The 17,105-nt window shown below is 31.2% G+C and overlaps 1 protein-coding gene across 2 annotated transcripts; it reads right to left on the bottom strand.

Annotated features, from left to right (window-relative positions):
* Positions 1-539: 539 nt before the first annotated feature.
* Positions 540-13,123, bottom strand: LOC123654028. 2 transcript variants are annotated; one of them, XM_045589992.1, is made up of 4 exons: positions 12,712-13,123; positions 3,536-3,624; positions 1,836-1,989; positions 540-1,667 (listed from the first exon to the last, which is right to left on the bottom strand). In XM_045589992.1, exons 2-4 carry the CDS (start codon positions 3,567-3,569, stop codon positions 1,511-1,513), a joined length of 345 nt encoding a protein of 114 aa, XP_045445948.1. In that variant the 5' UTR covers positions 3,570-3,624; positions 12,712-13,123; the 3' UTR covers positions 540-1,510. The 2 variants fall into 2 exon arrangements, with proteins under 2 accessions (XP_045445948.1, XP_045445946.1); XM_045589990.1 differs by having other exon boundaries at positions 12,716-13,123.
* Between the last annotated feature and the right edge of the window lie 3,982 nt (positions 13,124-17,105).

Below are 17,105 nucleotides of genomic sequence, written 5' to 3'. Positions count from 1 at the left end.
GTTTGAGTTATTTTAATTAAAGAGAGATTGTTAAAGTTTATTTCCTTGCCAAAAATATGCTGATTAATACAATATTTTTGATACTATATTCTAGTTTATTTTTTTTGTAACACTGTACCCCACCTTACCCTAGAGATTAAACTAATTTAATCATAAGAATTTCATAAAATTCTTGCGATTAAATTAGTTTAATCACTACTTAAATTTTAATTTCTTTTCGTGCAACTCGGCGGTAATCTATCAACTCGGGGGCTTATGATTTGTTGTATAAGGATACAAGGATACGCTCCTATCTTTTAATACTACTAAAAGTAGTATCCCCGTTCATATTCTTCTCAATACCTTAATTTTGCACATGTACCTATTTATAAACAGGCATCCAAAACTTTTAATAAACTTTTGCACTTTTACTTTTTACTTTTTTACTTTTTTTACTTTTTTGTGACGAAACGAAACCGAAGCAATCAAGATTTCATATACATTCATTTCTTTGTTAGATGCAATGATCGAATGATAGATGATTTGAAAAAAACAACAAAGACTAAATACTTTTATTTTATTATATAATTATATATTATTACATTTCTTACAAAAAAAAAACACACATTTACATATAATTCTACTTTAAATAGTATCACAATATATTAACCTATTTCGTTTTGATTAAAAATCATGTAAATACATATATTTTTTAATGTTTATCTATTCTTAGGTAGGTACTTTTAATGAGTAGATTTAAAGTTAATTACAAAAAGGAATAGTTTTTTTCACGTCAGTTCGTTTAAAATATTAATTTATTTAATAGAAGTTATAAAGAGAAATATCAGATATACTTTTTATACTATTAAAATTAATGGTATTGTACAAAGAATATACGAGTATATTAAAGCGAATGAAATTTTAAGTAGTAATGTTATGTTATACGAGTATAGTGATATATTATATAATGGGAATACAACAGTATAAAACATAACATATACCTATATAACATTATACCTTTGAAATTGTTAAATTTTCTAGGCAGGTATTCAGTTTATACATACTACAGTCATCGTGTTTTTTTTTATATTTAGTAATATCAGGGAAAAGCATAACTACATACACTGAGAATATAACAAAAACAAAAAATATATTTATTTTACTAACTTCTGAGGTTGTAGACATCTAATTGTTACACACATTTTATTCCCTTTAAACCATATTTTCATTATTACTTTTGTTATTTATAAAAACGTATATGTATTTTTTTATCTAAACGTCATAAACAATTCTTGAAATATATAATGATAATAAGCTGTCTTTGAATTTCACCTTAATACCTAGGTAATGTTTACGCATGAAGCCTGATAAAATCAATGATTAACATAGTCGAAGTTCAAATAAAATAAGCAATTAATTGATTGATTTATGTATCAATGATATACTTTAGTTGAGATTAAATAATTGATCAAAATATTTTATGAATATAATAATTATATAATAGATTATTAAATTGCTAAAATAGTTACAGCTATGGTATATTTCTCAGAGCGTCAGCAGGCGGCGTGCTCATACTTGCTTCCTCCATGTTTGTCGCTATGCTGACCACATCAGATTCGGTGTATGTATTTGTCCTTTTATGATTTTTCATTCTTTTAACTTCGCCTATCTTCTTATTAAGTAACCGCCTAAAAATTTTTTTAAAATTGTTAAATATTAACTACTACTAACTATTAATTAATGTGTGATTGATCATGGATTGATCTAATTTTCTACAAATTTTGAATACACTAGACACAAAACAGATTAAAAAAAAACATACGATATATGAGTCTTATTCAGAAACAAATACTTACTGCTGACGCCAATCAACGAGGACTCCTAGTGCGAAAACTACAACAATAGCTATGAGGATAACAATAGCGACTCCAAGAATAGTGGCCACGGTGAGAGTCGGGACTTCTTCGGCTACGATCGATATATTCGGGTCTTCCGTTGCTTCGAACTCTCCTAAAATATGTTAAAGAATATTTTTAATATTATATAATATTCCAATATCTATAGATACCTATATACAAAAGTGTATTGCTAAGCGCATATAGCTTCACCTTTTGACAGATTTTTTTTCCAAATTTTTCTAATAATTCATCGAATGAAAAACTCTAACTCTAATCTCTAACGAAATGAAAAATTAAGGAGTAAGTTTAAAAAAAAACTAAAAACATACTTTTATAAATAAACCAGACTAAAAAGGAATAATCTTATCAAATTAGTGTATTGTCATCATCCTCCTCGATAAGTCTACTAAGTTTAAATTAAATCTAAACGTTTGAAGTTGGTCAAAATGAAGTCCAAAAAAGTCGATTACAAACATATAAACATACAGGTGAAGCTAATAAAAAGCGTGTAATATAGGAAAATATCAAAAAATGTAATAATTATTTAGATTACACGTGTTTGACATTTTGCAAGATAGCCAAATATCTATCGGGTCCATTAGCGTATCCACAATGGGGCAAGGTGGAGTAGGGTCGGCTAGTTATTACGAATAAATTAGTTATTGTTGTTAGTTCGTACTTTAAGATTCAAGAACTTTCACTTCATGGCAATCTACTTTTAAGTGTTTTATATAATTTCTAAGTTATAATTCTAAGTATGTATATCTCATAATTACTAATATTTTCTTTTCTTGTGTATATTCGTAGGCGATGTAGCCGATATTCATTTAGTTTCGTTTTCGGTCAATCGTGTCCATCAACTATATTTTAGTCTACCCAGTACTTTGTCAAAAAATTCCTCTCACCTATATGATTGTCTTACATAAATCGCCTCTTTAAATCAATAATGCCTTAGCATGCCCTTCTCTTTTATTGTGTATGATGATTTAAGATATATTTTATTTATATGCAATAAAGAATAGATACATTTAAAAAATGTGTGCGTCTCGGGACGCAAGACAGACGTAATAACTTAAACTAATCTAAGTTGAACTATTTAGTATTGAAATTATTTAACTTGGGAAAGAACGGCTAGCGCTATGGGTTAGAGTGAGAGAGGAGGAGCCTGCCTACCGCTGCCGTATGCGTGAGAGAAAGGCAAGCCAGACTGACACCGTAACGCGTTACGTAACGAAGCGGTTTATATTTATATTGTAAAATAAATTAAAATCTAAATCGACATGGACCAAATTTTGTCGTTGTTTTCTCAAATTCTATGAGATAATAAATTTACGTAATAATTAAGTAAATGAAGAGAAACCGTCTTTTAGTGTATATCGACATAATTAACGAAATAATTTCACACACGGATGGAATAATTTCGGACACGTGATTAATATAAAATTAAGTAATCTTAAAATAATTGATTGCGCCCGAGCAGAGTAATGACGTTATTTATCTAGAATCTAGATCTAGATTTTAGATTATAATCGCCTGACGTTATAATATTGTTTAAACTTTTTAAAATATTATCACAGGTTTTTGTTATTGATATTTTTCAGTTATTAGTAAAAGTATAATAAAAATTATTATATATTAAAAAATTTTTAGCGTGCCACCTTCTGCCCAACTCGTACTTTTAATTTTGTCCATTTTGAAGATTAGTTGATTTCTTTATGCTTATCTTCTTGCTTACTCCTATTTGAATCTGAAATAAAAATATTTATTGTTAAACAACCTTTTATATGTAAATATGAAAAAGAGAATCCATTAAATAAATTCCTTCCTTGTGTTTTAAGACTCATAATTTTTTTAATAATTTTAACGAAATATTAAGTTACAAATAAAGAAATCATCAAAATAATTTTTTTCTAAATGTATAAAATACATATAAATATTACGCCTATACTGAAGATAGGAATAGAACCCACAATCTTGGAGCGAAAACCAGGAACTCTGTCAACTGCGACAACGGGTTAGTCAATACCTACCGTTATACGTCAGGTAGTTTTATCGGGAACCGGTGAAACAGGCTCTTAGATTATATATATAACATGACGTAAATAGCAGTTTTAATAAAGGAGTAGTTCATTGTAGACAACATGCCGTTGGCATGCGCTGCCGTTGATCATTGGTGTCTTAAAAGGTATGTTTAAACTTAAAGGTATTCCTAAAAACGTACCATTGACTATAAAGTTTTTTATGTTTAATATAGAATGGATTTATAACGCTTTACGATAGTACAAACACACACGCTTAAACTGTGCAATCATAACAGTTTTTATGATTATTTTCGTTGCAAACAATGCAAACTAATCTAGAAACCGTGATAATACATTTTTCATTATACGGTTTTATATATTATATAGATTATATTTAAAATATTTTTTCAAACGATAAGTATCTCAAAATAGCTCTAAAAAGAGATATACCTATTGTAGATATAAAAGAAAAAACAATTCTATAAAATATGACGTTATTAAGATATTTCGATCATTTTGCAAATCGATTAGTACAAAGATTTTTATCGCCTTGAAGACTACCAGTCATACAGCTATTACGAGTAGCGACATTTTATCTGATTGATTTTTTAATGATTAGAGAATTCTTTTTATAGTATCATACCGCTTTCTGTGGAATATTTTAACAATAGGTACTTACGCTTTTATTAAATTGTAATAATATAATATGTACGAGTTTATTTTTGTGTTACCCACACATTAGGAATTCTAAACATTTTTGAATATCATATCAAATCAAAAATTTCAATCTAACGGGTACATCGTTCCATAGCTTAATTCGCTAGAGCGCCGACACGGTCAGTCGGAGACGCGGGTTCGATCCCGATATTAATAAGATATGAAACATTTTGTGTAATTTAAAAGTTACAATGAATTTCAATCATCCCCGAAATAATTTTCTCCTAGTAGGTATACGAGCTGTTTGATGTAAAAATTTCAGCATTTGATTTCATTTCAGCCTATCGCAGTCCACTGCTGGAAATAGGCCTCCAAAAGTTCGGGCCAAAAATGGCGTGAGTGGCATGTGTTTTCAAATCAAATGCTGAAATTTTCTAAATCTATATGACTCTCTCATAATTCATTCCAAGCATAAGTATATTGTTTTATGAATGCCTTTTAAGTATTATTTAACTAGTTTTTTCATCTCAAACTTCTTGAAATATATAGACAACATAAATATATTTTATAAGCAAATTAGACTACTAAGAATCTCCAATTTATCCTGGCTACGAATTGAATGGAATTTTACGGAAAATAAACTTTGGTTTTGATGCCTCCGCGAAGAACCGTAATTACTTTTGTCAAATGAAACTGGCCACTAAAATTCAATTTTTTAAATATTTTATATACGTTATCGATTTTTATAGGTTTTATATAAGAAACTATCTCATTTACAAAGTATAATCTATATAATTTTATTCATATTATAATCCCTCCCGCTTATCTTTTCCCAACTTTCATCTTAATTTTTTATTCCTTTTACTTTATTAATGGAATTACAAAAAAGGAGGAGGTTCTCAATTCGACTGTATTTTTTAAATGTATGTTACCTCAGACCTTTTTACTGGGTGGGGACCGATTTCAATTATTATTTTTTTAATCGATAGGCCGTGCTTGTTATGTGGTTCCATTTAAACTTAATCGAGATCTGTCAATTACTTTTCGAGTTATACCTAATAATGAATACATGCTTGACTATATTTTCGTGGACCTACGTTATATTATACCGCATAAATGTTCACTAGGTATAACAATTTTGATGATTCTTGTTTTATTCGAAAGCTGATACTTGTCTTGTAGTCTTATTTTATTGAACTTCATCGAAATCTGACAAGTATTTTTTGAGTAATCTTTGATAACGCATATTTACTTGATTATTTTTTCGTCTACTTATGTACGTTGTATTAGGTACTTGTCAATGTAATTGATGTCGTTTTTTTTTTCGTTTGCGAGCAAACAGTATTTTTTTTTACTTTATTGTACACCACAAATATATTACAAAAAACAAAGCATAAATTGTTACGGACAGTGAAGTACATGGGCGGACTTATGGCTAATTAGCCATTTCTTCCAGACAACCCACACATAAAAATAAACTTGTTATCAAAGTTGGGTGGATGGTGTAATTATATTATATTTAGTTTTATATTTCTTATACAGTGTCTTATGCAATAAGTATTATTCATTTATCAACGAACCTTTCACCGTGTGAGTCATAAAATAAGTAGTTCAGTCTATTATGTTTTATCGTACAAAATTATTTAAAAATACCAATGTATTTTATTTAGTAATCTTGTTTCAAGCTCCTTCTTTTGATAACTATATAAATAATTGTGTTTGCTCGCAAACGAAAAAAAAACGACTTTTACATCATTCATCATCATTTATTACATCGACGAGTAATACAACGTAGATCGACGAAAAAAAAGTCAAGTAACAACGCATTATCAAAGATTACTCAAAAAGTAGTTATCAGATTTCGATGAAATTTAAATGTGACCACATGATAAACATCGACTTTCGATTAAATTAAAAATCATTAAAATCAGTACACCTAATAAAAAGTTATTGCGGATTTTCAAGAAGTTCCCTCGATTTCTCTGGGATCCCATCATCAGATCCTAGTTTCCTTATCATAGTACTAAGCTTGGGATATCTCCTTTCCAACAAAAAAAGAATTATCAAAATCGGTACATCCAGTAGAAAGTTATGCGGTATAATACAACGTAGGTCGACGAAAAAAGCGTCAAGTAAAAACGTATTATTAGATATAACTCGAAAAGTAGTTGTTAGATCTCAAATAAATTTAAATGGGACCAATTGGCACACACCACCTTTCGATTAAAAGAAAATTTGTCGAAATCGGTCCACACGGGCAAAAGTTCTGATGTAACATACATAAAAAAAAAAAACAGTCGAATTGAGAACCTCCTCCTTTTTGGAAGTCGGTTAAAAATTCAAATGTAGAGTAGTTGTGTTTTCCTATTCCATTTCAATTTCAATTAAATATAGGCTCGAAAAAAAAAACTATGATTCTAAATCTAACGATCCATTAACCCGTTTAGAAATTACGAATAAATAGATCATGCAAGCCAAAATACAAAAATACAAGGAAAAATATAGATACAATACGAGTATTATTAGCTTCGCTGCAGCCTTTACTTACTTTTAGTCTTTACATACTTTACTTACTTTTAATTTACTTAAATACGAGTAAAAGGGTATTTAAATATTTACCCCATTAGAGTGATCACATTCATACTGGTACAAAACATACAACGCTCCTCTAGAAATCGGACGGATTTTGTGTGCGTATCGGGTTGGTCGTCACGGAGTTGGTTTGAGAATCGGCCAACATCTATTTTTCATATCCCTAAGTCATAAGGAGATTAAGGGCTTAATAACATATATGGCAAAACAAAACAAATATATATGTTACACACACACATATATATATTACATACATATATGTAACATATGTATATATATAATCATTGTCTAGAAGAAATGGTCATAAGTCCGACCATTACAGTATAAAATCATCCTGTTATTCAAAGCTAGCAGTTGGATGGTTATCGCGCCATTGGTCGGCTTTTTAAGTTCCAAGGTGGTAGTGGAACTGTTTTATCCCTTAGTCGCCTCTTACGACACCCACGGGAAGAGAAGGGGGTGGCTATATTCTTTACTACCGTATCCACACAGCGAAACTGTTGATACAATGTTTTTAAACTAAAACAATCGTATTCATAATCATAGTAACTTGAACAAAAACAGTTTTCCGTTTGGTGTATCACAACGTGGTCAAGTTAATACTACAGAACGCAAAAATTATTAGTAGAACAATTTACTTCATTACGGATACCACTTTATTTAACATCACTTGGTCACTTTTTAAATGCAACAAAATTTTAAAACGCTTTCCTGAAAACTTAACAAAATCAGATACAATGTTCTTTATGTCAGGTATCGGTATGTATATTCAACCATTTGACGGCCGGTTTCAATAATTTGTCTATCTCTATTTTGGTTTACTATAGCTATCGCTAGTATTGTCGTATTTTCACTAGTACAGGGGTTATTGTGTAAAAACCTATCGGCTTTTGACATAATTTGTATGGAACTTACGTCAAAATTCTATCTCTAGTAAGCGAATTCATTAATTGTTTGCTTACACTACACTTTTCAAGAATTACACTTGTTATAATAAAAACTAAAAATAGCCGAAATTATCGAAAGGACCGGGAAATCCCGGTTCCGTTTAGGTATAGTTATAGTTATGGGTTGTCTGGAAGAAATGGCTAATTAGCCATAAGTCCGCCCATTGTACTTCACTGTCTGTAACTATCTTTATGCTTTGTTTGTAATATATTTGTGGTGTACAATAAAGTATAAAATAAAATAAATAATAATAAACATATATAAAAATAATACCGAATTATTAATTCTCAAAAACTAATCGGTTCTGGGGAACCTAAGAGTTATGGCATCATTAAAGACTTCCATAACTGTAAACTTTAACGTTACGTCGAAACAATTAGCTTTGTAGCAGTACGTGATAGAATGCGTTTGTGTTGCTATCAAGAACATCAATAATAGTTAATAGTTGACTGAGGTAGGGCACAGCAGGAATTTCCTGCTCAAAATATGGAGCACCGACTGGGGTAGTACCTCGACCTTACAGAAGATCACAGCAAAATAATACTGTTTTCAAGCAGTATTGTGTTCCTGTTGGTGAGTAAGGTGACCAGAGCTCCTGGGGGGATTGGGGATTGGGTTGGCAACGCGCTTGCGATGCTTCTGGTGTTGCAGGTGTCTGTAAGCTACGGTAATCGCTTACCATGCTGAGCTGAGCCGTACGCTTGTTTGCCGACCTAGTGACATAAAAAAAAAATTAGTCTTTAAGGAAAACATTACATACTTCTTTTATTTTTATTTAGTATACCAACGATTGTTTAAGTTTTACTACTAATTTCAAAATCAATTAAAGGTATACATGCTCTTTACGTGCTTTTATATTTCCATATTGAAAATTGAAAGGTTGTGCCAGAAGTAAATAAACTATCCGGGCGGTTATAATCACGTTTTTGGTTACTTCCATAATCAGTAGAGCCAGAGATTAAAGAGGTTAAAAGACGTTAATTAATGAAAGGGACAAACGACTATTTTAATCCTGAGACTGCTTCAGGATTCTACGAATAAAAACACATATTTTTTTTTTAATTTAAGCAAATTTAAATAATGAATGATTAATGATCGTCAAAAACTTTGCTTAATTTAAATTTCTTTTAAAGTAACTATTAAATAATAAAGATGAGCACCTCTTGCGTATACGAATATAAGGAAATTTTCGTAAGAAAGGAAAGTATTTCGTAAGTAAATATACGTAACAGTGCTTTTTCTTTTAATACTATGTTTCTTTTAACTCTCAAACAATTTTTCTCGTTGTTTATGGTTCTGTATGTAATTAGATTAGACTCTTTAAAAGTAGATAGACGTGCAGATACCTAGCACAGTTATTACTTTGAAGTATGGATGATTGATTCGATTAAATAGAAATAATATTTTCAAAATATAGAATAATTATTGTAACCGATAATATTTGGTTATCGTTTAAAATCTAAACGATTATAAAATGCATTGTCCGTATTTATTATAAAAATAACATACTTAAAGGTTGAAGACCGTATTATTCATTACCTAGTTTATGTGAAGACAAAATCTAATCAATTTGGGTTACATGTAGTAAATAAAATAGGTAGCAGAAGAAAAAGGTAAATATAATTAACAATACCCAAATTCTTAATTATATACCACATAATAAATACTACATTTTAATATATATATATATATATATTGTAAACATTAAAATATTATTAACCAAAGTGTTATTTACAGCACACGACTTAAATAACTTTAGTTTTAAATTAACCCAATAATAAAAATATCTCCATCTTCCTCTCCATTGGACATATTATGTCATGAATATTCTTTATCACTATGTTTGAGAGTTTTCTACTACATTTATGTTGTAAATAAAATTTGAAATGATTTTATCGATTTAAATCAACCTAGAAATCAATCGAATAAGGAAGTGATATATAAGTGCATACACGGTTATCGTCAGATATTTTATCATTTTAAAATTTTCTCTGACGAATTGTTTACATTTCTATACATATGAACTAACCAGACAACTAGTCCGACGAACTTCATATCAGTAGGATCTCAGGATAAGAAAAATAAAAAATAAGTTCTAAAAACAAAGACCATTAAAGTGGTATTGTATATATCAGGAAAAATATCTGTTTTTTCACAAGTCAGCTAGAATGTTAGTAAGTATTATCTAGCAGTGTCATATTATGTATATTTCGTCAACGAAATAAAACGGATTTTTCGATTAAAATTTAATACGTATTTATAAATAAATAAATATGAATATATCTTTATTATTAGAAAATAATAATAATCTATATCTATATTATATATAAAAGCGAAAGGTCACTCATCACGAAATCTCCGACACTATTTTTTTTTAATTGATTTATTAAGAAAACCAACAGCATTTCAGTTATACATACTATAACCAAATTACAAAAAAAAGGCCAATAACAGGTTTCCCTTTATAATATTTATAAGTATAGTTACATTGTTGCATTTGGACCGATGTGTTCAAGTGTGTTAAGAATAGACATACCTCTGTAATTTTCGATTTTAGTTTTAGAATCTTTTTTGATTGTTTTTGAGCTCGAACCCGCAACCGCCAGCGCAACAGCCACAAACATATATATAATACTAGTAATACCAGTGCGAATAATTCGCCCTAAATTAGTAATTGTCAATCATATTAACGTGGCTTCAAAATTAAAGCCGTCATATTTATAATTTAAATAATTAATTAATATACAAAAACAAAAGCAATAATAATTTTTTTTGGGGTTGGATGCCGGTAGAGCAAGCAATTATATATATATATAATATTCGACACTTAAGACACTACGAGTTCTAAAAATAGTCAAATATTGCTCCGTCAACATTTTGCATTTCAGAACAACGCATACCTATATTTTAAAATTATATTCAAGGTATACTTTAATTGCGGTAGTGAAAAATTAATTATTACTCAAAAATCCGATTTTTATCAGCCCCTAACAAAGGTTGCTCGAATCACCAAAATGTTGAAAGTAAAAATTATGAATATATAAAATTCCAATCGCCATAAACGTACAGTCAAGCTTATTGCATTATTTACAGCTAGAGAATCTATGTAGTTATGCTCGTTTAATATCTTGGAAATCTACAAAATCTTGTGTACTATTTAGCACTGATATTTTTATTTAAAACGTCTATGTATATTTCTTGTCCCGTTTCAAAATTGGTGTTAAAAATGCATTCAACTTTTACTTATTCTCCTTCTTTAATTTTCACTTTTTGAATACAAATGTCTGTAACAATCATATTCATAATGTCAACCGATTAGAGACGGTATGTTTTTGTAAACAATTCATCAGATAGAGAACAAACCTTGCAGGCTCATCAGCTATTAACTATAATTTTGCTATCTGCTACAATTTGCAAACTTTTTAAATCAGTAAGGGTCTGTTGCACCGGTTGTGGATATAGCTATTTAACAGATAGCGGTATCTAACAGATGATTGTAATAATGATGATGTTTATAATATAAGTATTATTCTTTTCTGCTATTTAAATCCACTATATAAACAGGTAAAACCGGCCCTAAGTAAGAAAGTAGAATAGACTATGAAGACCTGCTGCACATTAATTAATAAACCGAAACTTTTAGATTCACAACTGCGAATAGAAACATCTCATCAATGTAGTGGCATTCGATGATGAAAAAATAATAATATAGGTATCAAAAAAAGTGTGTGTGTCAGCTCCGACGCACGACTGGAGTTTACTCCTTCAGTTCGACTGTCTAAATAGGCACAAAAAAGGCTTAGTCTAAGAAAAATATTAATACCATATCAAATGGTAAATAAACGAAACATATAACGCCATCAATTGGAACCTTATGGGGTTCTGATAGATGGCGTTAACAAAAACGTAATGATGTCATTCGTTCGGTAGATTTAACTCTGCATATTTTTTTCATACCGGAGGCCTTATATGTAAAATCGATTCTTAAGGAGTAAACTCCAAAACTATTATCTTTTGGATGCCTTAATCCCTCAAATAACGTTATCTGCAACCGGTGAAACAGGCCTTATGTGTGGGTTGCGACATCGGTGTGGATTTCGCTTTGCGTTGATAACGTATCCGTTTGTTTATCAAACACTTCCTACAAAGAACGTAGTGTTGTGATCTTATCGTACTAAGACGGATTGAGAGACGATAGTGAATATCGAAATTACATTGAACTAGAAGTAGGTCAAGAACGAAATACGAACATTGGGAAATCTGCAATGGACTGCATTACTCTGAATCACAATAATTGTTTGCCTAGGTAACGAGATGTCAGTTGAATTTTCCTTGGAAACAAATACACACACGAATATAACTAACATTACATCTAGCGATACACAATTCTGTATATAATTGAAATAATATTATATTCGCATCTGTTAAAAGACCTTGACAAGAGTATCAATACTTAAATATATAAAAGTGTACATAAATGGTTTTAATATAAGGTTTATTTCTCTATAAAGTATATTCTTGTTTACATTATTTGAATCAACACTCATATAACGTGAAAAAATTAGTCACAAGTAACAGGTAGGCCAGTAATAGGTATAAGATACATTTCTACTAACTTACATAAACACGATGAAGACGTTTCTTTCGACTGATCCTTTCACTCGAATGAAAACTAGATGTAGTAGCTGGATTCCTCACGGATACATAGAACTTTGGTACCGATTTATTTTATATCACAGTAAATATTACTTAAACATTTTTCTTCGAGCTCTTAAAATAACAATTTTTGCGCCATTTATAGGCGCAAACGCTGCGCTCCAAAGCGCGTACTTGCTGCTGCGTCGGTTGCCAACGAAATCACCTTACAGACTAGTAAGTAGTAATACGCTAAACCTTGCCGTTACCGCTGACTGAATATTTTGTGAACCGGTGACACACATCGATGCTGTTTTAAAAAACTTTTCTTATTATGTCGAGTAGGTAAACATTAAGCGCCAACGAGCGTGCTTGTTTAGCGGTAAAATAGATGTCTACACACTAATGATACTGAGTCCGGTGATTCATCTATCAACGCCCCGTTTGTAAAACTTGTCTATTGTTGATAAGTTTTATAATTTTTTCCATGTGCGTAAACATAGACGATAGATAACGAAAAAATATACTATACCTACTATGAAAATTACTTTTAAAGTTTCAATGTGATAAAATGAAGCAGATGAGTTTACATTTTGACGAGCTAAATTCAACTACGATCGTTTAGGTGTAATGCTGGAGATAGCTCCGATTAACGACGATGGTTGCCAGTTCGATTCCCACTTGGTGCGAGTATTTGCACAAATATTTGTTTCTCGTTTGTGTATTTGTCCTTATTCAACTGGACCATAATACAAGTAAAATTTAGTTTGTATTTTAAGTTCGTTTGTAAACTATTTATTTTTATGCATTTTATTTAGGTAATATGTAATTTTAAACTGTCTTTCTAATTAGGAATGAGTGGCTACACCAGGATAGAAAACAACTCTTACAAACAAAAATCAGTGTAAACTCATAGACCAGGTAATCTGAGACAGTAACTGTTAGCCCTCTGCCTCGAATCTTGCGGGCAGCGGAGGCGGCGGCGGCGGCGGCGCGCGAGCAGGGCGGACAACGCAGGCCCGTTCTCGAAACCAACGGGTAGGTCGCTTGGTACTATAGCGGCGTAGTATTGTGTCATCGAGATATTCGTTTTTATTCGCGAACAAAATGTCTGAACAACGGCAACAATATCTTTTTGATTCCAATTTATTGCTGGCGCTCTATTAAGTGTGGGCAAAAGAAAGAAGTCAATCCCTACTAGAGGGCAAGGAAAATAAAAGGCGAGTTTTATCGAAATTATGAAGAACAGAGATAATATCCTGACAAATTCTACGACTACACCAGAATGAATGTAGAAACTTTTTACTTTTTATATATATATATTCTTGAAGCAATCAAGGACGATTTAGTCTGGAATAAATAATATAAGAAATAAAATATTATAATAAGAATTTAAGAATATAATAATAATAATAATATAAGAAAAATAAATTGCCGGTTACCGCTTGAGTCGCTTGACTGAAGTGTACCGCTCTTAGATTAACATTACCGTAGGTATTATACCGCTCGTTACTCGCCCCGACTCCGCTGCCGCGCCGCTGTTTTCGAGGGCCGATCCTTTGATTTTACGCATAAGATCCTGCCGCTCCCGTGCCTCCGCCGCCGCTGCCCCGCTGCCCGCAAGATTCGAGGCAGAGGCCTTATAGTTGAATTTCATACACTCTCGGTTCGATCTAACGCTCCTCCTTTGGGGTCGTCAATAGACGATAATTAATTTACGAAATATCACAAGGATCCTCCCCCTCCCCTCCGTGTAATTTCTAAACCAAACGGACAACAAACAATCACCTTACAACCTTGATATGACCTATATGGAATTTTGTAATATGCTTAATTTTCCAAGGTTTAATCATATTTTACATATATTTAAAGATAATATATGGTAAAACCGGGAGAGATGCCGCAGTGGGATAGATGCCTCATGTTCTAAAAACCTAACATCCCGAACTCACAAATAAAAATTAATCGCATAAATAGGAGTCGAAGACACCCCGTACCTCAGATATCCACAGATATTCGTGTGGCAAGGACGCGTTTGGATCGTGTGTGTAATTTTCTCCGTGGCGAAATTTACAAACACGTCAAAGTTTTAAGGGTTAGTAATTAAGGTTGTATAATTTTATAAATAGTAATAAATTCCGTTATATTTTTTATCACGTCTATATACTGGGTCATTGAGTCTGCATATAGTTGTAAATAGATGCTATTTTGTTTATAATTTATTTAAAAAATACGTGGGCATCTATCCCAATCACAAAGGATAGTTGCCCTGATTTTTTGAGGTATAGGTGCCCTTAGGGGCATCTATCCCTTCATTCATCATATACAGAGTAAGTTTATATGTATAATTTTTTTTGTGTCTGTTATATTTTTTATGTATTTAGGTATATTTATGTTTGGATGTTTTACTGATTCTAGCAGAACTATGCCACGAAAATATAAAAGAAAGGAAGAAATGCGAGCTCGAGTATGTTCTTGGACTATAGAAAACCTACAGTCAGCTTTCGATGAGAAAGTATGATTGTGCAATGTGCATGTTGACACTTGATATGAATATTTTAGACCAACAATTAAGAATTTATACTTTTGTTGAATAAATGCTTGTAAAATTTAATTAAATATATATATAGTAATCTGTGTGATATAAAAATTATATTCTAATTATAACAATTAAAAGATATAAAAAAACAAAAATTTTTTTCATTGCTATCTCCCATGTTTCTTGGAGACAATCGATGTTTTAGGAGTAGCCTAACCTAACATTTGGTTTTTGGTTTTTCGTTTACACGGTTTAAAGGGCATCTATCCTACTCACTATTTTCAAGGTGAGGCAACTATCCATATGGGTAGGCATCTATCCTCAAAAAAAGGGTTCACAAAAAGCTAATTTCTGCTTAATCTGCATTGGCTAGGTTGAAAAAAAATAGTCATAATTCAACATAAAGGATTAAGCTAGCTACATTAATAAAAATTATTCGTATAAAAATCATGTTTTTAAAATTAGGTGGCTATTTCAAAAAGTGAGGCATCTATCCCGGTTTTACCCTACTGAAAATCTCAAAATACTTTGCTCGATAAAAATACACGTTATTTTGGGTATTAGGGAGGGAGTCTAAAACCTCACCACATATAAGCAAGAAGCTAAAAACATTGCGTTATTAAGAGACGACCCCTTTGTTTCTGTCATTATCTCTTTTAGCCAATAGATTTTTTGTGCTCACTTAATGTCAGATGAACTAGTAATACTTTACTTATTAAAATACTCTCTGACTGAAAATAGTATGAAATATTAAAATAATTGTGTTTGCTAACAAACGAAAAAAACCTTCAATTACATCGACAAGTAATACAATGTCAACAACGTCACAATCTATAATATATATAAAAGCGAAAGGTCACTCACTCATCACGAAATCTCCGAAACTATAACACCTACAAACTTGAAATTTGGCAGGTAGGTTCCTTATAAGACGTAGGCATCCGCTAAGAACGGATTTTACGAAACTCGACCCCTAAGGGGGTAAAACGGGGGTTGGAAGTTTGTATGAAAGTCCTATGTTTTTGAAGTAAGAGACTTGAAATTTAAAATGTAAGCTCTAAAGATGGTGAAAAGATGTCCAAATAATGTATCTTTAGAAATTAACTCCCTTTTGGGGTTAAAACGGGGGATGGTAGGCTGACTCACTCATCGCGAAATCTCCGAAACTATAATAGCTACAAACTTGAAATTTGGCAAGTAGGTTCCTTATAGGGCGTAAACATCTGCTAAGAATGGATTTTACGAAACTCGACCCCCAGGGGATAAAACGGGGGTTGGAAGTTTGTATGAAAATCCTATATTTTTGAAGTAAGAGGCTTGAAATTTAAAATGTATGCTCTATAGATGGTGAGGAGTTGTTTAAATAATGCATCGAAATCTATATATATATATATATATATATATATATATATATATATATATATAGAAGAGAAGGGATCACTAACCACGAGAACTCAAAAGCCGCTGGATGGTCTAACCATCCAGGTTGGACAGAGATAAAGTTTGGCAGGGATGTAGATTATAGTTAGCGGACGTCCGCTAAGAACGGATTTTACGATATTCCATCGCTAAGGGGGTTTAATTGGGGTTGATAGTTTGTATGAAACATATACAGCCTGAAAATAAAACCAAAAATGTGGTGTATAGAGAGGTTTTATAAAAATAACTATTAAATTGTACTAAATTGTGCCTTTTAAAAAGTTACTCAGTTTGATAAGCATTTCAAGTGACTGAAATAAAAAAAAATTTGCGTTAAACATCTTAATAGTAATACATATCTTCATAACCACGAGGACGTAATCGCGGGCAGTTAGTGTATTATAAACAAAGTCCCCA

This window comes from Melitaea cinxia, chromosome 5, assembly GCF_905220565.1.
Source record: "Melitaea cinxia chromosome 5, ilMelCinx1.1, whole genome shotgun sequence".
Lineage (NCBI taxonomy): Eukaryota > Metazoa > Arthropoda > Insecta > Lepidoptera > Nymphalidae > Melitaea > Melitaea cinxia.
Note: the sequence above shows the minus strand (reverse complement) of the source record. Positions and strands in the feature narration are given on the sequence as shown.